Source organism: Pinus tabuliformis, chromosome Q, assembly GCF_031772625.1.
Source record: "Pinus tabuliformis cultivar Carrire ecotype Pingquan chromosome Q, CPIR1, whole genome shotgun sequence".
NCBI classification, from domain to species: domain Eukaryota; kingdom Viridiplantae; phylum Streptophyta; class Pinopsida; order Pinales; family Pinaceae; genus Pinus; species Pinus tabuliformis.
Window position 1 is genome coordinate 1026452212 of NC_142296.1, and position 24670 is coordinate 1026476881.

The 24670-nt window shown below is 39.4% G+C and overlaps 1 protein-coding gene across 1 annotated transcript in view; it reads right to left on the minus strand.

The window, feature by feature from the left end:
* The window catches only part of LOC149222992 (squalene monooxygenase SE1-like), a 132075-nt gene that overhangs the window by 19489 nt on the left and 87916 nt on the right, over positions 1-24670 (minus strand). Inside the window, exons 5-7 of the mRNA XM_089385703.1 lie at positions 10255-10473; positions 9809-10084; positions 9299-9577 (exon numbers count right to left, since the gene is read on the minus strand). Of these exons, the coding sequence (XP_089241829.1) occupies positions 9299-9577; positions 9809-10084; positions 10255-10473 (774 nt within the window). The remainder of the gene's footprint in view (positions 1-9298; positions 9578-9808; positions 10085-10254; positions 10474-24670) is intronic.

Here is a 24670-nt window from a genome sequence, read left to right on the forward strand (position 1 = left end):
ATTACAGATAATGCACCTGTTTGCAAGGTTGTTGGCATGATTGTGGAAGTTAAATATCCACAAGTATTTTGGACACCTTGCATTGTCCATTCTTTGAATTTAGCACTTAAGTCTATTGCTTCTGATGTGCTTTGGATTGGAATAATTATTGAGGATGCACTCCATATCCACAACTTTGTACAAAATCATACAAATGCCCTCACTATCTACAAGGAGTACACCAATCTATCATTGTTGAAGATTGTGGATACATGGTTTTCCTCTTCATTCATCATGTTGAAGAGGTTGAGGGAGTTCAAGACCGCTCTTGGGGCGATGGTTATTTTAGATTTTTGGTCTTTTTGGAGAAAGACAGATCAAGCAGCTTCAAAAAGAGTGAAGGACAGTGTTAGATGATGCTTGGTGGGAGAGGGTAGATCTACTTATTCAGATCATGGACACTATCATTTCTTAGCTTCAATTTGCATATACAGACCAACCCATCCTAGGAGAGGTTTATGAGGGATAGGATTCCATGATTGAGTCTGTGAGGAGCATTATTTTACAGAGTGAGTGCCCCGAGTATGAGACATCATCAGAGGCCTTCTTGACCACCATACAGGATATTCTTGTCAACAGATGGGACAAGAAATGCACACCTTTACATTGTTTGGCTCACTCATTGAACCCAAAAACCTATAGCCATGAGTGGTTGAATGGTGGACCTTCTTGCAGATTCCCTCCTCACATGAATGGGGAAATTTCATAGGGGAGGAAAGTTGCATTGAGGTGGATTTTTCAAGGTAGAGCATCCCTTGATGAGGTGGAGGATGCCTTTGCAGAGCTTTCCACTGGCACTGGTCGATTTGCAAGATATGATGTGATTAGAGACAGGGGGCTAAAAAGCCCTATTCTTGGTGGGCAACTCATGGGGAAACAAGCCCTCCTCTACAACAATTAGTCATGAGGCTACTTTCTTAGGTGACTTCATCCTCTTGTTGCGAGAGGAATTGAAGCACATATGGGAATTTGTATAGTGTCAAGAAGAGCAGGCTTGAGCAGTCCAAGGCAGAGACAATGGTGTATGTGCACACCAACCTTTGTCTTATTTACAGACAAAGGGATGAGTGGTTGAAGGGAAAGACAAAGATGTGGGATGTCTTTCCTGATGACATGGATTTCGACAACAATGTTGAGTCGGCATTGGCCAACATGGATCTTAATGACCCAATGTTAGAGCCTGTCACTTTTGATGATGGTGATACTGTAGAGGGGTCATCCTCCACACCAACAGATGCAAAGATTACATTGGATACTGAGGAGGGGATGCAGCAGAGGAGAGCAATGGTGACCATGATGATGAGTACAGTGATGTTGATTTTGATTATGAGGATTTATGACTCATGAGCTACCTACTATCTTCAAGCTTGTAGTTGTTTTGTATTTTCTATTTCTATTTTCCATTGGCATTGCTACTACCTATGTAACATTGTACACGTTTTGATTTTGATGACTTAATTAGAAAACTACAATATCTTGTCTTTCTCCTATTGGATCATTGATGAATATATATTATGATTTATCATTTATGTCACAATTGTATTGTAAGCATAATGTTACTTTGTAAAACTTACATCTAGATGAAGATCTAAGTTTGAATCAACGAATTTGTATCATGGATGAGAATTTGTGTAAGAAATATCTATTTTTTAATATATATTAATAAAATAATATATAACGTGTCCTATTCCAGGGGGTAAACGTGTCCATGTCCGACACTTGAATCCCCGAGTCCTTCGTGTCCTGTGTCCCCGTGGCAGGTGACTTAGTGTATAAGATGTAGTACATCATATATCAACATTGAGATATGATATTTGTCCCAAGTCATAAGATCTAACAAAATGATACAAAATCATATCAAAACAAAAATAAATGTATCTCATGAGATGAATAATGGAAATGAAAACAATGGATCTCCCCTTGTTTTCTTGACGGAAAATGGTCACAGCATCATCTTCGTAATGTTATCAAAACTGGACCAAAATATTGGTCAACCAAAAAATACATAAAATATTCAAATTTTGAAAAGAACATATAATTCATTTGCATCCATATGAATCCAAATTATTGACACAAATATGCAAATTTCCTCATGTATATAGAAAGGGTGTATATAACCAAAATAACACTAAGTGCAACCCATCTTTGAATCAAAATAGATCAACAAAAAGGCTCTAAATGGCCTCTAGAGTCCAAAAAAAATCATGCTTGAACAAATAGCCAAATAACATCAAAATCATTGCCTATATTGGGATACTCCTCATCAAGAACACCCTTTAACATTTAAAATAAGATAGAAAAAGCTTAACATGCCTAATCAATGATTGTGCTTGAGTGAAGTGTACATTATTACTAGGGTCATGAAGGAGGAGTTCAATAGTCAATGCCACCAACATTGAGGTACATAGAGGGCTTGGTGCTCTTGATTAAATGTCAGTTCCATACCCTCATACATCGTAGAATCCAGTAGAAACTTTGGAATCCTACCAATCATGAAATCCTGAAAACTATTAACACTGTTAAATTTTGAATGGGATCTAAAATTCTACTTTCTCTATATGAAATCCAATGAGTTTGGAAACACTCTTAAACATCCTAAAACAATTAACAATAATGTTAAAAACTATGTTGCCAAGAAACATGGGTTCGGGGACGAGGACGACATTTTTTGAAATAGGGTGCGTGGGTTCGTCGGGTAATATAATAATATTAAATTTTAATAATTATATTTTATAAATTATAATTAATAATATATATGAAGTTTGAATTTGTATATTTTTCAACTTTAAACAAGAAAACTTTGATCATTTAAATATGCACTTCATTGAACATTACATTTACATTGAAATTTCAAAATTTATCACCAAAAAATTGTTCAGTGTTTACATATTAATAAGAATCATGAATCATGATAAATGTCCATTGTCATACTACATTCAAAATTTGCCTTGAGGCATCTCCAAACATGAACTAGGAAATTTTAAAATACTAAAATAAAAATAGCTAAAGCCTAATGAACAATGGCTTCCTCAAGCCATGTCATCAACATCCATGTCACCAACATCACTTAGATCTTCGGCTAGCATGCTCTCCAAGTAGGAATCACTCTCATCTTGAGGCTCTTGCTCATCCATAGCAATTGGAGGTAGCTCAATAAGGCCATCTAGTTGTATCTCCTCTTCCACACACATAGCGTCATCTATGTGTTGGTCCCGGGTCTTTTCAAGATATGAGACGAAGTGTGCTATGAATGTACACTAAGTTCTCTGCCTTCTTTGAGCCCAACCTATTTCTCTTTATTAAATGAATAAAGGCATAAGTACTCCAATTCCTTTCACAAGATGAAGAACTAGCTACCTGAAATATTAGGGGAAGCCTATTAAATTAATTAAAAATTTAAAAATAGAAACTAAAACTAAAATGAAAATTTAAAATTAATTTCCTATATTTAATTGAGAATTTTTCAAATTTTGAATAAGATGAGGAACTCCAAACTAGCTACCTATCCAAGTAATCGTATGGAAAATTGTTGCAACTCAGGAGCATCAACACCATGAAGCCACCACCAATCAATTGGATCCTTCTTCTTGCATCTATCTACCAAAGATGCATGTGAACCAAAGACACCTCGGCCACGTGAAATGGGTAAATCGGAATAGCTCAACCAAAACCAAAAATTAAATTCGATCGCTGTGGGTTAGTAAAAAGTTTAGGTTTACATTTTAAGTTCTTGACATTTGTTAATAATAAATATCATATTATTAATTTTTAAATTTTATTTTTTAATTTTCATTAAAAAAAATTTACTTGAAAATTAAATTTTTAATATAATTTTTATTTATTTCTTTATTTTTATTTTTATTTTATTTTATTTTTTTCTGAAGAACCCAAAGAACTCAAACCGAAGAACCTGTTGACCACTGAAGTGGCACCTGATGATTATATGAAGACTCCATGCCCAAGGATGATCCAGAAGACACTTGTACCATCAGATATCATCAGTCAACAGAGTTTTTTAACTCTACTTCTATCTTCTCATCGTCTTTCTTGTACCCAGATTCCACACCTTACGGTGAATTGTAATAAGTGATACTAGTAATGATGAGTTTTGAGTCTGTAACAGGCTTATGATGTTGGGACTCAATCAACAAACAAGTACACTTTGGAGTGTTTTTTTATCTGGTTAATTATCCCTTCTTTTTCAGAGGCGGATAATTTTCTAGGTTTTTTCACTCACGTTTTACCCCAAAGCCGGTGTGATGGTTTGAAGGTTGAGCCTCTGAAACATCTTAGTGTCTAGAGTTGATGTATATTACCATACTACATCACACAAAAACATTTGTGGAATTTTGTTAGGTCTAGGTAGTCATTTTTTAATTTTTTAAATTTCTCACAGATCAAAAATTGCAAATAAAATTGTATTTAAATTGTAATAAGTGTAGTCTAGAGAAGTTGTATGGGGTATGAGTAATCAAAATTACACCTCTCACCTTCAACTTTCTACCATAACACACTTTGAAGGGTTAATAATGTGTTTTGGACCCTCAAAACCCACTTTTTCTAAGTTTAGTCGAAAATCTCGCAATTAATTAAGTCAGAAATTAAATAAATGGAGAAAAATAAATACCCACACATGCTAAATGTTGTGGAAATGAGGTGGAAAATTATGGGGGAGTTAAAGTGAAGTCCCAAGGTGATGTGAACTCCTAAAATCAAGGAAATGACATGTGCTCAAATAAAATCGAATTTCTGGCATTAAATGAAAAAACTGCTTGGAAATTCGAATTTGTGATGCTAATGCACAATTGGGAGGATTTGAAAGAATATTTGGTGGAGATTTTTGTGGGAAATTGTCCCAACATGGGGTTACCACCCATATACACTTGTCATTCCACCATAAAATTCGAATTTGGCACATAAGGGAAGAAGAAAATGATGTCCACTTGTCAGAATTCGATTTTTACACTTGGCATTGGAGTTCCATTCAACAAATTCGAATTTCTCTTTGGGATTGTCACCTCATGCCACTTGTTTAATTACTTCTACATTGGGATTGGCTCCAATGCCATTTGTCATTGTCATTATTCATTGGGATTTGCTCCCAACTCTCTATATAATAGAGCCATGCGCTTTCACATTGTAAGAATATTGTTACTAGCTATTGTGCTTGTAGAAGCGTTGCTGCCTTGTACACTTTCAGAAATACCAATAAAGACTTCGGGGTTTCATTCATGAGGTGTTCCTCCTTTTCGAGTGTGATGAATTGTTGAGCATTGGTATAATTCCTTTTACTCATGCTTTGATATAATTTGCATCCATATGCTCTTTCAGATTTGTTAATGTAAAGCTATCTTGCATTGACATTTGATTTAGAAGTATGATCTAGGTATAGAATGCTCTAGTTGGTTTTAAATAAATCTCTAGAGTTTCTTATCATTATTTATTGCTAAATATATATGGAACTAGTTCTTGATTGAAGTTTTATAGAGGGAACATCTTGTTGGGATTATAGAATCAACCGTGAGGGGAAGTCTTTGGAGAGACCAACCCACTCTTGATACATTCTTAAAGGAGCTCTCATTTGTTCTTTGAACCTTCATAGTCTTATCTTACAAAGTGGTTTTATAGGGATTTCGGCACATAGCTTGTGCACAAGCCGAAAACTTCTAAATTTAAATCTCTTTTAAAAAAAAATTGTACTTCATTTCTTTCATTTGCTATCTAAGAGCTTGAAGATGGCTAAGCAAAGACGAGAGTTTACTCTCACTCTTTAGCTTAGCCTTTTGTAAATTATAATTGTACATGTACATTTTATCTTGTTGACTTTTCCATTAATACTTAACTTATTTTGCAGCCATTGTTTGGATTGTTTTCTAACTCTTGTGTGGCAGATTTTGAAGAGCAACTTCCCGCAACATCTAACAAGTGTTTGCAGGACCTTTGGCAAGTGTTGGGGGTTTGATTTCCAAGGATGTCATGAGCCCTTTTGAGGCTTATTTTGGCCAAGTTGAGTTCACTAGAGGGCTGCCCATTTTCCTCTTTAAGCCGTGGGCATTTGGAGGAAACTCACACCTTGTTTCCCTTGCATAAATTTTGTGATATCTTGTCACTACTTTCTCAGAAAAAGAGGTCTAGTGTCCAAGTTTCAAGCAATTATTGTGAGGACTCTCTTTGAAGTATAGTTGAGAACTTTGAAGGACCTTCTCCTCATTGTAATATTAATAAAAGATCTAACTTGCTTGTGGGAGCTTGGGATTTCTCCCATGGTATCCTATTTCCCCATTTAGAGGGAGACTTCTCTTGGGTGGATTGACATTTGCATGGTTTAAGCTTTCGTACTTCATTCACTTGCATGTTTTAATTGATAATTAACACAACCTCACTATCACATTTCATTAAGTTAAAGTTTGTTACAATTTTATTTGAGCTTTGCATTTTCTTTTTCATTGTTGCTTGGAGCTACAAGCTTACACTTTATTTTGGGCAATTCATCTTTTACATGCAAGCATTTTATAATTTTTAACAAACTTTGATTCATTTCCATTTACCTTGGTAAATTGTTTCATGGCACTCGAATACATGCTTCAATTTTATGCTACATTGTTATCTTTAATATTGGAGCAATTTATTGTCATTGTCTATTTGAAACAAATTTTACTTTCAAGCAAATTACTTGTATCATTTGAATTCATTGATGAAACACATGCAACACTTGTAAGCTAATTTTATTCCTCCAATTGAAGTTATAATTGCAACTTATGTTGAACACTATTTCATTTTCAAGCATTGCAAATCAACCTCTTTGAAGCATTTGCATGTATCATTATTTTAATTTGGGGAATTAACACAATTTGCATTTCATCTAGGCATTTTAGTGTAGGAAGGCCACAAGTCTCATTAAATTTTTACCTCCAACATAAGTTGGTTGAAGTAGACATCTTAGGGATCCTCTACTCCTCTATTGACTCTTCACAGTGAAATCCATATCATTGGGCGAGGGTGAGGCCTGAGGATTGAAGAGTTAAATTATAATCTTGTTGTAGAGCTAATTAATAAAATTAACCATGAGCACTTTCCATTACATTTACTTTACTTGTTTCTTGATGGTTTGAGTTTTCATATGCAAAGTCTATTCCAAAAGCAAGTATTGTAATCATTTCAAACAAGTGTTTTCTTTTCATGTTTCAAGTCTAATTGCATATTGATGTCTTGGTTTAGCACTTCCTTTATTTTACATTTCCAAGTTAATTACTAATTTTTGGGTTTTGGCAAAATATGTTTCACATGTTTTGATTTATAAAGTTGATTATCTCAAAAGCATTTTGTATCTTACATATCTTGTGCTAACAATTCTTATTTACATTTCAAGGTTACTTTGTTTTCTTTTTTGAGAGCATTGCATTTTACTTTGAGCAAATATATCTTTAAATTGTTAAGCAAATTCCTTATAAGGCACTGGTTTTATGGTTTTTAATCATATTAGATTACCATTGTTATTTCAAGTTGCTCACTTCATATTTGCCCATAAATCCTTAAAAGTAATCCATTTTCACTATAACACTCTCCTAAAAACTCACATCTTTTAACATAACTTTTCATTAAGGACCACCCCCCTTAGCTAACCCAGGAGATAGCCCAAATAGAGAGAGTCAGGATTAGTGTGACAGCCCCTTCTCTGAATTCCCTGCCACCAACCACACTTTGTGGGGTTGAAGGCTTTTTCTCACTGACTTGTAGTAGGTGTAGGCGACAGGGTCAACAGAACCCAAAGAACCCGTTAAAGGAAAAGAACCCAATTTTTTTTTGGAGAACCTGGTTCTTATGGGTTCTTCTGAGAAGAACCAGTGCCCGAATCCGGTACTTAGGGATGGGAACCCGAGATGGGTTCGAGAACCCCACCCCCGGGTTCGGGAACCCGTGCAACATAGGTTAAAAATTTAAGAATTCAATATTTACCATTATCTACCAAGGTATGTATCTCATGAGATGAATCATGGGAAATGAAAACAATAGGTTTCCCTTTGTTTGTTTGATGGAAAATAGTCACATTATCCTCACTGCTCAATCCCCTAACTTATTTTTAAAAAATGAGGGTTAAAAAAGCAAAAAATTGGTTATAAGGTGAAATTGACAGACACAGTGACAATGTCCAAATTATCACAATAATTACCTAAATTCTCGTGATAATTACTGCCAATTTTATTGCTGAGGCTGACTTTGGCTATATTATCGCAATAACTCTGATATTATCATGATAAGTGCAACACTGGTTAAATCACTATGTCCAGTCTAGGAGTCAGGAAGTTGTGTCTTGAGTCAAATGGGAGTCAAGTTGAATCAAACCAAATTATAAGGTCATAGAAATTGACTGATTTGAATCTATTATTTGTTCCTAAGTTGTGGTTTTCAAGTTTTTCATCACTGTGATTTTAATTTATTAGCCTTTTCTAATACATTGAGTTAACCTGTGCATTCACATTTGAGTTCATGATTTCACTCAGAAGAGTTTTGCCCAGAAAAAGGTTGACATTGAGAGGAAAAGCTAGTAATAAGGACTTCTAGCAGGTGACATACTTGGCCAAGTTTTGAGGGTCAACATCTTGTTTGGTGAGCTAAGAAAAGAATATTCAAAGGATTGAATGAATATAAGAACCGATGTTACAATGGTGAATAACCCTACAGCGTTTCTGAATCCTTTTCAGTTTGAGATATGGTATGAGTGCCTCACCCCTCTCGAAGATGATTTGAAATGGAAGTTGATATATGTGGGATCCGCATCTTTAGAGGGTCAACGCTCAATTCTTTTGCAAAGAAATTCAAACTTAAGCCAAGTGCAAAGAGTTTTACTCCATGACAAAGTGGTCTATGAATATCACTTCTGGGAGGAAAAGCAACAGACACGTCTTCAGAGGTTTGACACAGAAATGATCTTTAGTTCCCATTAACTGATGAAGATGTTGACTAACTATTACAAAGAGGGTGTACCATGTCTCTCTTATGATAAAGGTAGCAGTCCTTGAAGAAACCAGAGATGCCAGATTTCTATTGTGGAAAACATTGGTTTTCCTTAATTTCTGTAAAGCAGCTTGGAAAAGAAGTCTCAAAAGAAGATTCATGATCTTATTGTGTTCTGTTTATATTTGGTAGAAAATCAATCAAATTTGAAGAATTTGAACCAATAAATATTGGCAAATGCATGCTTCAACACATCAACACTAACATATTAACAGCAAACCAACAAAAGGGTCTGTTGACTTACTGCAATCAGACGAGCAGAAAGCCAAATTCGTTTTGGTGAAGGGAAAGGATACAAGAGTCGACCAACACCATATGCAGCCACTGCCAAGAAATGCAGAAACAAACTCAATGGCTGTGGATTCAAACCAGACAGCAATGCCACAGGTCCACTGGAAAACACACCTCCTAATCTCAAATACTCAAATAAAGCATGGCGCATCTCTTTCATCGCCTGATCAGATGAAGCATAACAAACTTTATATAAAGAATCTGCCAAAGTATTTATCGTTGATGCAAGAGGCTGCATATAATAAATAAAGCCAGCCTTGATTAGTATCAAGTATTTGAAGAACAAAATATTAACACCACAAATTAAACTGAAACATCATAGAAACTTCTGAGTAGCTCAGAGTCTGACAAAAAACTACAAACAGTAATGTTCACAAGATGAACTGGTAGTGATTCCATTTGGCCAAATTTTTCCACTTATTCCTTGTATAAGAAAAATTCGATTATGCACAAGTATACATACCTTACGCAGTGTGTAGAAGGCTTCCATATATTCACAAAGGGAAGATGCATCATGAAGGTTATGGAGAGGTTTAAGAAGCCTCTCAAGAACAGCAATGTCAGACAATGCAACAGTCATTCCACCACCAGTTAATGGATGCCGCATATTAAAAGCATCCCCTAAAAGCAGAGCTCCAGGACTAGGCAACGGTGAGGCGGGCATACTCTTGTTTGGCATGGTCCGTATATTTCCCTTTTCAACAGCAGCTAAAAAGGGTACTTGTAGCTGCTTTGGAAGCTGATACATTCCAGAAAAGAATGAGATGATATTCATATTATCCCTACTACAACAGTACATATCTTCCTTAAAACACTTATTATTGACTCGTCTAATCACCTTTACGATGGAAATACAAATAGATTGGTTTAACTACCAGCCAGGTGTGATTTGATTGTTTTCTATATTACCTGAGGGGCCACCACAGTTTGTAAATATTTTGCCATGTCTCCAGTGGCCAGGGATGGAACCTTTCTACCAGGTATATCAACTAAGCAACGCACCTCAGTGCTGCCAATTGGATAGAATAGGATAGGAGAGGGATCTGCTAATATAACATGCCCGTAATTAGGGTATGGAAGGTCGCAGTTTTCCAGCACAAGACCTACAAAATATGAAGGCACATCCACCTGCATAAGAATGGAAGGATTAGTAATGTTTATTTCATAGTCCTAGTTTGTTAATAACAAAACAAGATTCTGAAAATTATCTTTTATGACAAGCATTAGTTCCAATGTAAAATAAGCCATGAAGTCGTTTTTGCCTATACATGCTGCATCAAAATAACATGACAATGTTGCATGATACCAGTACAATATTTTGGTTGGTTCTGATATCCTAAGCAAAATTTCACTAACTAAAATGAAGACTGTGACCTGGAAATAGCAACTACTATCACTGCTGAGGGGCCTCTTCTAGACTGTACAATAAGAAAAAAACTATTGTATTTTGATTCCCGTTTTCCTCTATTACTTGCAAGATGACTGCTATATTATCGTTCATCAATGTAACCTGAGACTCTCTTCCTTCATGTGCCAGTTCTATTTGTCAGTCTCCCTTTAGCTATACTATCTACATCGGTGAGAGAAAAGTACAGATATTCCTGTTCTTCACGTCAAAATGGAATTTTAGTGTTCTGAGGTTCTACAAGGCATAAATGCATCTATGCAAAAAAACAGCAAATTAAACATTAAAGAAAATATGCAACTCACATCCCTATAACCATCAAAAACAAAGATCTTCCATTTCATATATCTTATTGCAGTGCATCAAAGTCACACTTGGGAAAGACTCAGCAAACTGAAGAGTAAGAGTCTGATTCAAACTTGGGAAATACTCTGCTAAAACATGGCATAAAACTTGGGAAACAAAAACATAAATTTACAAATCTTTAAAATTCAGAACAGAAACCTGACTGAGTGTTATAAGTCAAAGTTTTAAACAAGGGGTGTGCATATGGGAATTTCAATAGTTAAGCTACCACACTGCAACATGTAAATTTCTTGCACTGACATGTTCATATTCATGATGATCACATCCCACATTCAAATTTAGTCAGAACATCCTTAACAGGTGGCATTTGTTACAGACAAAATAGATTACACTGTCTTTGAAGAAAATGGAACTGCTTTGCCTGTATGTTAAACACATTGGAATTCATCACTTCTGTATGAAAAAACCGGTGGAAGTATCAATCAAAAGTCCAATGCTCTAGAATTTCCCTGACGTACTGCCAGTCAATAGCATCATTAACAATCTATGGAGGGCAACTAACCCAATCTTAATCCTATTATCAATTCAAAGAGAATATGCTACAATTGGCTTTAGAGCAATTTTTGGTGTTCCATTCATTGGTAATAGAACCCAGGAAACTTACCATTCTACTGCCCTAAAGTGACAACACTCTTTTAAATGTGTTTTTCGGTCTACAACTTGCTACCTAAGTGGATAGTGTTGCACATCAGGAAACCCCTATAGAAACACACTTATTTGATGCGACGTGTCGCAGCTTGGACAAGATTATCTTATAAAGTTTGACCTGCTATTCTCCATTCATCAGTTACATTCCTTTGCTCATAAGTCATTCACAGTGGTGTATCATTTCCTCATGCCCCTGACTTCAAATGTGCTAAATGATATTTCATGCTGCTTCGATTAGTGGTTGGTATGGTTTCATTAGCTAACCTCCTCATCTGAAAATGATGTTAAAGTTTCATCTTGTTGTGTAGATGTCAGCATTAGATGGATTCATTATCACATTCAGCTTAGTAAGGATGTTACCAGGTTACTACTTCTAACCACCAGGACATAATTACTTTTGGATAAGAGTATCATTAAGCTAGGCCAGTAGGTATTACTTGGGATTTAGGTCGGGTAGCTTGAACATATCCCTTCCATACTCAACACTTTCCGTTAAACATTTTTCACTTTCTATCCCATTCATAGGAGACATAATCCCCCTAACCTATAGTTAACTTGCCAAAGATCATTCAAAAGAGGGTCGTCAAGGAAGAAAAAAAAGAAAATGCAAGCCTCAAAAAGCCAGTCAAGCCAAATAAAAGGCTAAAGAGGAGAAGAGCAAAATAAACTCAAGAAAAAAATACTATTTCATCATGCCCTCCCCCCTCAAAAGTCCTAAAGGGCAGAATGCCTATCCAAAGAAAGAGGATGTAGAAAAAACAAAATAAAAAATAAGGGGAAGTCTGTGTAGGCTGAAGTAGTAAAAGCTCCGTCTCACAAGACTTTTGTAATATTCCAAATGCGAAAAGTCGGAGTTTTCTTGAAATTTTTAACTCAGAAATATTTCAGTAAAATTTCCATTCATAAACAGGACATTGCCATGTAAAATTTAACAAAAGAGAACTGCAAATAACAATAATGAGCAGAAGGAAATCTCAACTTTTATTATAATAAGCAACAGGGGTTTACATGCTGATACAACAAAATAGCTGAGATAGAAACTGGCCTCAAGAATCTGCTCCGATGTTGTGTTGGTCCTCCAAAACTAAACTGAAATGTCACTGTCGAGCTCTCCTATGAATTATGGATGAATTCACCAAAGGGAGATGGGTACTCACCCAATTTCACTGAATTACCCGAGAGTTTCCATCCTGGGGCTACCAATGAAATAGAGAATTGGGTTCTCAACCTCTTATACAAGAAGCAACATCAAATCCAAGATGTCCTTCCAATGGCCTCCTCCTTTTTATAAATCTGATGAACCCTTCTAGAACCTCCTATTTTATTATTATTATAATCATTGAGCTCATTTCCCTCTTTTGTTTCAATTAAAATATTCTTTTTAATGTGGGAAAATGGTAAATTGGTCATCATGCCTCCTGAAGCCACTGAAAATCCCCGCTAACCATCTCATTATGTAGATCTCGTTCTGATTCCAACGAGTTATTACACTAAGGTGTTCCGTCAAGTATTCCTCTCGGAAAGCCACCTTAAGCGTAATTCAATGAGTTATGTACAATAATAACCCCATTTTACGAGAATTTTTAGAATGCAATGGAACGAGGAGCGAGCTATGCAGAATCAATCCTAATGATGGAGAATGGAAAGTGAACTCCTCCAAAGTCCGGACCCCCCTAAAACATCTCCAAAAGCCCCTAGGCCCACTAATGAGGTAAACATGCACCTGTGACTTGTCTGCCTCCAACCCTGAAAGTCCATCATAAACATGCCATAAGGAACACCAGAAAAAGGAACATCACAAATCCTCCCGCCCTAAGATTGCTTGCCCTCAGCAATCTAAACCTGTGGACCAATCTAGTGGCCCAATGCAACTGAGACCCAATGCTCGGATCCCACACAAACCACTGAGTGATGTGATGCCTTTGTGTCAACCCACCGTGAATGGGCCCCTCAATGCTCAGATCCCAGACCAACCTCTAACCATCATCAACAAATCCTCCCGGATCCCAATGACACCAAGAACAAGTATCAATGTTGCATGGCTCCTGTTGTGGTATAGCTACGGTCGAGAATGTTGCTCCACCAACCGCATACCAACTCATCACCTCTCTCCAATCTAACCTTGGGAGTAGACCAAGGTCAACCCTACTATGCTGGTGTTGTGATGGAATGTTGATGGATGACCAACCTATGCTCTGCTGCCAACTGGCCCATGTAGTGTCACCTATCTCTAAGGGCCTCTGTTGTACCACACTCTCGACTAAGAATGACACTTCATCAGTAGGATACCAACTCATGATCTCCCGCCAATCTATCCCGAATGTGTAGGCACCTGTATATGGAACAAGTCCCCTATGTTGTACCATGCCCATCTCACACAACTCTTTCTGGCCAATTAACAATATCCACCGATAAAATCCTGTCACTCTCCCTATAATGGGTACATGTGGCCAAATTGTATTGCACGCCCTATCTATGTACTCCTTGAGAGGGCTAATCCCTGAGAGTACTGCAGCGCTGCCAGCTACTTGTTCATCTATCTGGACCTCACTAGTGGGTTGGCCCAAAGATGGATGAACCACCATCTCCATGTTGAAAATGCAACAAGATGATGGAGCTTAGTGGAAAGGAGTCGCCTTCACTAAGTGGGCCTGCAGGCTATTTTTGGCGCAAAGTCTATTTTTAGACTATGTCTATTTTTAGACATATGGATCATGGTCTATGAGTTGCAGGATGCTATTTATGGATGATTGGTCATGTTGGTAAAAATAGATGGACTTCTATTTTTGGTTCACAGCGGAGTGATCAGAGTCTATTTTTACACTGCCACGCTAAAAATAGAAACAGTCAAATATTATTAGCCCTTAGTAATATTTGGACTCTAAACATTATCTTATTCTCTTGGAGCACTTTAGTTCAAGCTACGGATGTGGCACATGCAGCTGACAGAAGGAATCACGTGGTTTCTTATGTGTTAGTTGAGCTATTGCATGGAGGACTTCAGTTAGAACTCATGCATGTGAGTTCTGTGGAGTTGGATGTGGAGTTGATGGAGTTGTGTTCAGTTTGACTTAGTTGAACTAGTTGTATTTAGTCTAACTAAAAAATACACTAGTGAGGAAGTTGTGTGAATTGATTGTTAATTAATTAACTAATTATTGACTCATAAAAAAACTAAAGAATACATCAGTTAACTCAGTGCATGGACAGTTCAACAGAGACAGGGGTTAGAGGTAAGTGAAAGGGTGAGTTGTGACTATCAGTTGTGCATGAGATTTGCACATGCATGGGATTGAGTTATGCCAATGAGGATTGTGCAGTGTGGGCCAATATCAAGGCAATTGTAGCTTGTGCTCACGTGATTCTCTTGCAGGATTGTGCAGTGGAGGCAGGCAAAGCAGCGGAGGAGATTTGAACCTGTGACTTGTTCGGATCTAAGCTAGTTTTGTGTGTAACAGGTGGAGATAGTACTGAGTACTTGTGAGGAGTATTGTACTATGTATTGTTACATGTTCTCTATCATTATAATATACAGATAGTGTGGGGTTTTAAGCTGTATGCTTTCCCCGGGTTACATATTGTGTTAATGTGTGCATGCGATTGATGTTTCATTGATTTTAATGCTGCTAAATTGATGATCAACGTAGAGGAGGTTATGTATTATGCATGTATTCCGCAATAGTGTATAATCGGGATAATCTCTATGAATAAGTGTCATATTATTCAAAATTTCTACACTCCAAAAGATCCTCCCTCGTCTAACTAAAAACTCCATGCTCCTCTCTACCAACCCCCTGCCAAACTAACTTGTCAGTCTCCAACACCTCCAAACGACAAGTGTCTGCAAGTACTACAACCCTGATGGCTATCTGTGCATCTGTTTGCTCCTCATCAATCGTTGGTCCAAAAGATGGCTTCTCATCCTCCTCTACCATGGGCTCAATGAACCACTAACTGGCTCTCCACGTTATGCATATCGTCCCCCTCAGCTGACTCTTGCTCCTCTATGTGCTCTCCATGTTGAATCATCAGTCGCTCACCTGGCAAGTCTGCTCCCAAGACAATATGCTACTCATCGCACTCCATCTCACATGAATGCATACCTAGGCCGCTTCCAACATACCCACATGATAGATCATGCTCCTCAAGGGTATCCTCATATGAACTCATGGACTCAACCATAAAAGCATAATCATCACCCTGAAATTTAGAAGGGATCTACTCCTGCCCTACCCCTGTCATCTCCGCATCACTCAAGCATGAGTGGTCAGGTCCCCAAGGTTCCTTGCAAATGAAGCAAAGACCCTTCCTCCTCAGCTCATTCCTGCTACATGGTTGGTCACCATAAATCCACTGCAACTCCTCCTGGGTCAACTGTCTCCTGAACAATCCAATGTTCTGTTCAACTAACCTTTTGGCTAGTTCATAAGCAGCAGGTGAAACCAACTGTTCCTCCCTCCAAATGGCCAACAACTTAGACTGCAACCTCCTGCAAATGGCATCATGGCCTCCCATACATGAGGACAAAATGGACTGCATGTGTGTTATGACTGTATCAGGATGATGTTTCCTAATGTTGAAGAAGCATTGGAACATCTGCAGGATCAAATCATCACACTCTAGGTCAAACATGAGGTCATAAGATCTAACCAAGGTCATGCATTCTAGAATCTCTAACCTCTTCCCAAAGGTAGGGCCCTCATTGTGATCCAAAGCCTGAAAGGTCTCCACAATCAGCCTAAAGACTCTCCTCATAATGTCATCACTATAAGGAGGTATAGGTGCGGTCAGCATCATGATACTACTGAGACAAGAGACAACTGGAAGTTTGACCCCATCATAAGGATGCTCCAAATACTTATGTTGTACCAAGGAAACATGGATGGTTTTAGAGCCCAAATCAAGCTCTTCCCACCTAACTGATGCACCTTGGAGAGGAGTGAAGCAATTTCTTCTAGTTTGAGAAGGGCTTTGGGTGTAACCCCCATGCATCTCAAATCTGTCCCAAGTGTAAATATTTTGTATCCCAACTCATGTTCTTTCTATGGCTGCTCTTACTATAGCATAGAAAGTATTCCCGTGGAAAGGGATCTGTTGATTGCTACTGCTAATTTATTAAGGGGAATTTATGAAGGGTTCATCCATGTTTGAGTTTACAACACAATGACACTTTAATCTTTGGGTCTAGTTGTTTGTTTCTCGGTGAGACATTTTTTTCTTTTCAGATAGTTTAAGTGCACACTGATGTAGGAAAAATTGTTCTTGGTTCAATTATAATGTTGTCAGCCATTCACTAATCCACTTAAAAGAGAAATAACAATGACACTATGAAATATATGAACCTGGTAAACGTCTTTAGCAATAACTCCAATAATTCTTGAATAGCCCAGCGCCAGAGTTACAATCTTCAGAACATAATCTTCAGCAGGATATTCTGGTTAATGGATTTGGTTATCGGTGGATCACTTTCGACCTGTAGGAGAACTGATCTCAAGGCACTGGAATCTTTAGCAAGTAACATCTAGAAAACGATAAACTATCGATTGCACTTGGCACAACAACTCTGCTCCAATAAGGAATTAAATGATATTTTGGTTTTCTACAGGTGATACCAGCAACTCTGACTCACTATTCCACAATTGACCCACTATCGTCTCAAAATTTGGTTTCTATTTTTCACTGACTCAACCAATCAACAATATACTGCCTGACGAAGAAATGTTATACATGACAGTTGATAAAGGTTATGTGGTAGCAGTAACTCGATGTTTTTGACTAATAATGAACAATGCCCAGAATTCATACGATAATGGCATAAGTCTGCAGACACTATGGATTACGCAACCACATACCGATGGACCTCTACAAACCTTATCTCTGCAATAAAAACCATTCTCTGTTTCCAGTAGTCGTTCCAGGTGTCCAATACGCAACGCAACTCAGGAATAAAGGCCGTGGGGATTGACAGGTTGTACCGTTGTACAACAAAGGAAAATTCCAGTTGCAAGTTCGAATTAGCTAGGAAAACCCCTTCATCTTCCAGACTTGCCTCGACTACTTAATCTCGGCCTTCATGTACTGGTGATTCGACCCCTTATTCTAGACTGATAAGAATCATCGTCCGGAGAATGAACTGATCTTTCTAATGAAGAATTAATTATGGCTACTCAGTTGTTGGTACTAGATTGTTCTGAATGTTCCAAGAGAATTCACGTCCGCCACTTTTTTTTACTGCTCCCCTTTTGCCCAGCAATGCGACTCAATGATCCTTTGTGGTTCCAGACAATGTGATCCCTGATTTGATACACAATTCAACCAGGTCATTTGCTTGGATCGCACCTCAATTCGATGCTTCGCGGCCCAAATCAGCGCCAATCCAACCGCCGAGAAATTATTCCCTCCACGAAAATTTAGTCCTGCAGTTTAACTTAGTCAACAACATGCATTGGTTACGTTATTTGTTTCGATTGAGTTCATCGCTCACATCTATGAACTTAATTCGCATATGCATCTAACTATTCAGCGTCCCAACTGTTCGACATCCACTCATGTCGACCTTAGGATCGTTTCCATGCAGTGGTAACAAATGTTTGAGGATGTGCTCTCGGTTGATTTCATCAAGCTTATACGCAGTCACAACACATCTCACATCAACAAAATATGAAACAAGAGGATCTTTGCCAGGACGTCTAAGCTCACTTCTGCTAGTCGAAATTCTTTGAGACCAATGAATGGACGGAGAATGTGTGAAACATGGTGCCTTCACTATGATAACATGATTCAACCCCCGCTACATGCTCGGATCTCTTTCGTGACTTGGCTCTCGGTCTGTCACCAGCGAGTCTCTGTGGTTCTTCATCGTGCGATCCCCCAGGTTTCCACGTTGAGGCTTGCAACAACTGTCACAGGACTTTTTGCTAATCTGCGGTTCAATCACAACCTTTGACTCAACGCGGGCATCTCTCTTAAAAGGCGACTCGATCCCATAATAGTCAGTCTGTAAAGATGAAGCTCTTGGCTTTGCAAATATATCTCTGTCTACAAATAATACCACTGTTACCAAGAGGAGCTATGCCCCTCCAACATTCCTCCAACCACGTTGTCACTGAATAGTCCAATGCGCAACCGACAATTCCTTGCTATCATTTACACTATAGGATAATAGATTCTAGTGCACCAACAAAGGAATGAAGAAAAATTGGCCTCTATTCTATTTACGACCTTGTAATACATATTTTCTTTCCACCTTCAAAAATTTGGCCAATGTTTTCCCTATACATATAATTTTGCTTACGGCTCCACTCAAAATTTGATTCGCACTTTAAAATTCACCCTCATCAAGGAATAATAGCCATTTTGTCGATTTCTTAATGAAGACGCGACAATTCTGGCTCTTTCGACAAAATTAAATCCTTGGACAACCTGTAGTTGGAATTGAAACCCTCAGGATGGCAAGAAAACTAGCTCTGATACCACTGTAATATTCCAAATGCAAAAAGTTGGAGTTTTCTTGAAATTTTTAACTCAAAAATATTTCAAATAAAATTTCCATTCATAAACAGAAGATTGCCATGTAAATTTTAACAACATAGAACCGCAAATAACAATAATGAGCAGAAGGAATCCTAGCTTTTATAATAATAAGCAACTGGGGTTTACATGTTGATACAACAAAATAGCTGAGATGGAAACTGGCCTCAAGAATCTACGCCAATGTTGTGCTGGCCCACCAAAACTGAACTGAAATGTCACTGTTGAGCTCTCCTGTGAATTCTGGATGAATTCACCAAGGGAGGATTGGTACTTGCCCAATCTCACTGAATCACCCGAGGGTTTCTGTCCTGAGGCTACAAAAAAGTAGAGAACCGGGTTCTCAACCTCTCATACAAGAAGCAATATCAAATCCAAGATGTCCTTCCAATGGCCTCCTCCTTTTTATAAATCTGATGGACCCCTCTAGAACCTCCTATTTTATTATTATTTTAATCATTGAGCTCATTTCCCTCTTTTGTTTCAATTAAAATATTCTTTTTAATGTGGGAAAATGGTAAATTGGCCATCATACCTCCTCAGGCCACTGAAAATCCCCGCTAACCATCCCATCCTATAGATCTTCTCATTCCGGTTCCAACGAGCTATTACACTAAGGTGTTCTGTCAAGTATTCCTCTCGAAAAGCCACCTTAAGCATAATTAAATGAGTTATGCACAATAATAACCCCGTTTTACGGGAATTATCAGAATGCAATGGAACGAGGAGCAAGTTGTGCAGAATCAATCTTGATGATGGAGAATGGCAAGTGAATTTCTCCACACCCCCCTAAAACATCTTCAAAAGCCCCTGGGCCCGCTGATCAGGTAAACCTACACCTATGATACAATCAGACTCCTGTGGAGATGAATCCTTGCTCGCATGGGCTTCCCCTAATCTTCTCCTACTGACCGTCCCTCCATGCTGGTGAAGTCCCCCTCACCAACAATGAATCAGTAAAATCCAATGAAAGGTTGGAATGATCTCCCCCTGTTGAACCCAGCTCAACTCTAAGGGTAGCCGGACTGTCAAGTATTGTGACGCTAGGGTCCCATGTCCATCACGGAAAGAAATTGTCTTGTTGACCCTATGACACTCTGGTCATGATTGACCGCCTAACATGCTCGTACGAGAGACTCTGCTCCCGTAACTCTTGGCCATATTATATGTGATGATCGAGGCTAGTCCCAACCTACCAAAGCGACTCAATAATGCCAGCACCTATCACTCCATGGTTGGCCCCAATCCTGAGCAACAATCTTCCTCGCCATACTATGGAGACGTCAATGATCCCCCATGTGTTAGCCTCAGAATGAACTAGATCGCTTGTTATCTTAACTGTGCTTACTAAGAAGTACAGTGTCCCACCAATCCACTGGATCCCATAGTCATATTGGAGGCCCACAACTCCCAATCCTTACTGCCTACTGTTGTGATATGTTGCTAACTGTTGGGACCCCTTTGTGGCTCGTCTCTGACTCATGTATGTATCCAATAGGTGGGCACCGAGCATCAAGAATTTGTCCTGTGAATGACCAACTTCTTTGCCCCTACCAAATCACACAACAAGATATGTTATCCCAGCTCTTCATGATGTGCCCGAGTATTACTGGGAGCCTAGGGATCCTCCTGCCAAAAACGACTACCATCCCCGATACCTCATGCTCACCTAACGCCTCGAGCTGTCCTACTGGAAGTGCACCATGGAGTTCCCTCTCAATCACCTCTCTAAGTGTGAACTCAAGGGTGGACCATATGCTACCTTTGCAGCCAACCACACTCTACTCAAGCCTGTATCTATCAGCTCGTGCCCTGACCAAATGCCACCACTGAAAAGTCTCTCTCCGGATACTTTGTGTCCCAACTAACTGTCTCTAGTGAGCCTCCTGCATCCCACTGCTCACAATGAAGGCAACAAGGGACAACATCCAACTCCTTTGTGCCTACAAACAATGTGGAAGTGAGGCAGGCGCTCGAGTCCCCATGGATATCATCAAATGATGTTCATCTGCCTCCTCATCAATCCTGGGTGAACAACACCTAATGGCATGCCTGTCATCCCCATCAGGCAGTCTCCCTAGAGGTAACGCCCCAACATCCCCATGGGCAACATCGCACATCACTACATATGGCCAAGCACCCCTACGCTCCCCTGCATACAAACATGGATCTTTGTGCCCCTCAACACACGGCTACACCTAGTTGCACCCCTTTGTGCACTGTTGGATACCACCACCTACTGTCGCACCGTCCTACCTCATAAGGCATCCCACCCATGCCAATATATCTACCACTCTGCTAATGTACCCACCATGATGCATGACAAATATCCTCACCTATCCTGGTAGACCTGAGCGGCCTAACTACATACATGCTAGAGGGAATATCGTTGTTGTGTCGATCATCAATGGCTCTCGTACCCAATACATCAATGGGAGAGGATCATCTCCATACAGTGCCCTATCCGATGGCCTGTCGATGCCAACTCCTCTGACAAGCTCCTACTAGAGTGTGTTCGCCATCCCGCGAATTCATGCACGACCAACATCCCCAAACAACTCGCAGAGTCTTTTTGCTCCCCTATCAATCCCATTCGTCACTAATGCTTATGGAGATCCAAAAGTGTGTGGATGTCAGTCTCTGAAACTGTCACACCACCAATACCCTCACTAGCCAAATCCATGAGGTGGTGGTGAATTCCACTTGGATCCCAACATCTGTCATCCTGCATCTCGAGTACAAGGTAAGAAGCCCCACCTAGATCCCAATGCCAACCTAGGCCTCCAGTGTCCCCAATGTTTTGGAGCTCTTGTTGGGCTTCACTCCTGACTATGACCATCTCCATAAATTCAGTCCACTCCACCAGGTAACAACTCAAAATCTCTGGCCATCCAACCCCAAGGGCAGGATCGAATGCACATGTACCAAAATGTGCAACAACCTCATCAGGTGAATGTTGCACCCTGCACGACTCATGTCGCCTCCTCTCACTATCCTAGTCAACACATGAGATCTGACTAGGTAACTCTACCTCTCCCTCTCCAACGTGTAAAGGCAACCCATTAATGCTACGAGCCCCATCTATGTATGGCTAAAGAGGGTTGTTGTGGCACTCCAACGTACAACCCTATAACTGCATCGTTAGGGACATCAATCATTCCCCAACGCGAGTCAACTTGGCCACTGACTCGGCACAGACCGCTCTCATCCCCTCCATCTCCTCATTCTGCTGCAGAATGGCCTCTCGAACTGACGCGACCATCTTTTTCAATGTTAGAAGGTCGACGTAGATCTATTGAAACTGTTGTGGACGATTATCATTTGTAAACTCGGTCACAACTCTAGATAACTTTGTGTCTCCAGGCACCTCATTAATGGTGCCTGGTAACTCTAGATCTAACTAGGTCACTCTACCTCTACCTCTCCAACGTGCAGAGGCAACCCATTAGCGCTGCAAGCCCCATCTATGTATGGCTAAAGAGGGTTGTTGTGGCACTCCAACGTACGACCCTCTAGCTGCATCGTAAGGGACATCAATCATTCCCCGACGTGAGTCAACTTGGCCACTGACTTGGCACAGACCACTCTCATCCCCTCCAGCTCCTCATTCTACTGCAGAATGGCCTTTCAGATTGACGAGACCATCTTTTTCAATGTTAGAAGGTCGGCCTAGAGCTATTGAAATTGTTGTGGGCGATTATCATCTGTAAACTTGTTCACAACTCTAAATACCTTTGTGTCTCCAGGCACCTCATCAATGGTGTATTTGTCTCTTGGGACCTCATCAATAGTGGATCCCTCTGTGTCTCATGGAACCTCATCAACCTGCTATAAGCGGTCATTATCTGGAAACTCTGTCACAACTCTAGGTGCCTCATCAATAGATACCTCCTCAACAGATGGCCCTACGTGTGTATGCTCAACTGTCTCCACCAAGGTGTCAACTGGAGCTATCAAAGGAATCTCCGACAAGGGTGACTCCTGCATCACTCTAGGTATATCTACGTGCTCCTCCTGCATGACATTAGCCTCATGCTCCACCTCCTCCTTAGGAACCTGATATCTAAAGCCAGGTCTCCACTAGCAAAAGCGCCTCCTAGTCTCACCATTTAACTTTCCTCTATATGATGATCGAGTCCTTGATCTATGCTCCTCAAAGAAGAGAGCTCTACTGACCCTGGGATCTAATGCTTTATATTCATCAATCCTAGGACCTCATCAAATCTGCAAAGGTGTCTAGTTTCCTCTCCTTGTTTGGTTCATCCAGAAAATGAGGCATGGTAGATCGGCTAGGCTGGCCATGGGTATTGTTCCATTGGACTCTACGTGCATGTGTGTGGCTTCTTTGTTGGTTATGTATCAACATTCCCATCATTTGTTGCATCCCCTTTAGGACTTGTTGGTTTTTCCTCGCCAACTCCTCCATGATCCCCTATGTACGCTTCCCCTTTTGTACCATTGGAGTGTCCATAAATTCACCAATCACTATGCATACATGTCTAAAACCTCCATGATCTTTCTAGCTTCCCCATAGCTGGCCAAGATCATGCTCTGATACCACTATAATGTTCCAAATAGAAAAATACAGCAGATAATAGAAGCAAGGAACTAGCTACAACTATAGAATTAAAAAATGTGCAACCATACACATTAAACACTGAAATATGAGCAAAAATTTTGAGCCATTATATTGATATGGGTAAATCTGAGTACAAGAAATGAGAGTAGAGGAACCTGGGCTTGCTATTGCAAGCTATGAAAAGAACCCAAGTGTGAGTACAATGCTCAAATGCTAGGAAGATTCCCCAACAAGACTGTGCATGCCCAGGAAGAACTACTAGCTGTTGTTAAAAGGAAACTAGAGAAACTGCTCTGTAAAGTGCTCGGAATGAGATGAAACAGGATGAGCAGCCTCCTCGCAAGAACCCCCAAAAAAACTCAGAAATATCACACAAACCCAAGTGGTGGAAATGATCCCAGAGTGAACTGTGCCCTTTTCCAATAATTTCTGCTACTAGCTATTGGATGGAACTAAGAATTTTTCCCTCATAAGTGCTCAGGAAATTATGCAAAATTAATCCTAGCCTCCTCTCACCAAACCCACAAAAACCAATAATGGGTTTGGGCTAAATCCACCGAACCATGGTGACCTCCAACAAGTGTGAATGGCTCAATTTGGCCAGAAAATGCGCCACAACTATGATACTGTTGAATTAGGCCCAAATTCACCACTGAAAATTTCCTCACGCTCTTCTACAAATTTACCTTCGGAAGCCTAACGTTTTTCCAACCCCTTGCTCTAAGAATCAACTCTCTCTCAAATACTACATAGGTTATGTCTAGGAGACTTTGCGAACTGCCAAAATTAACAAATTC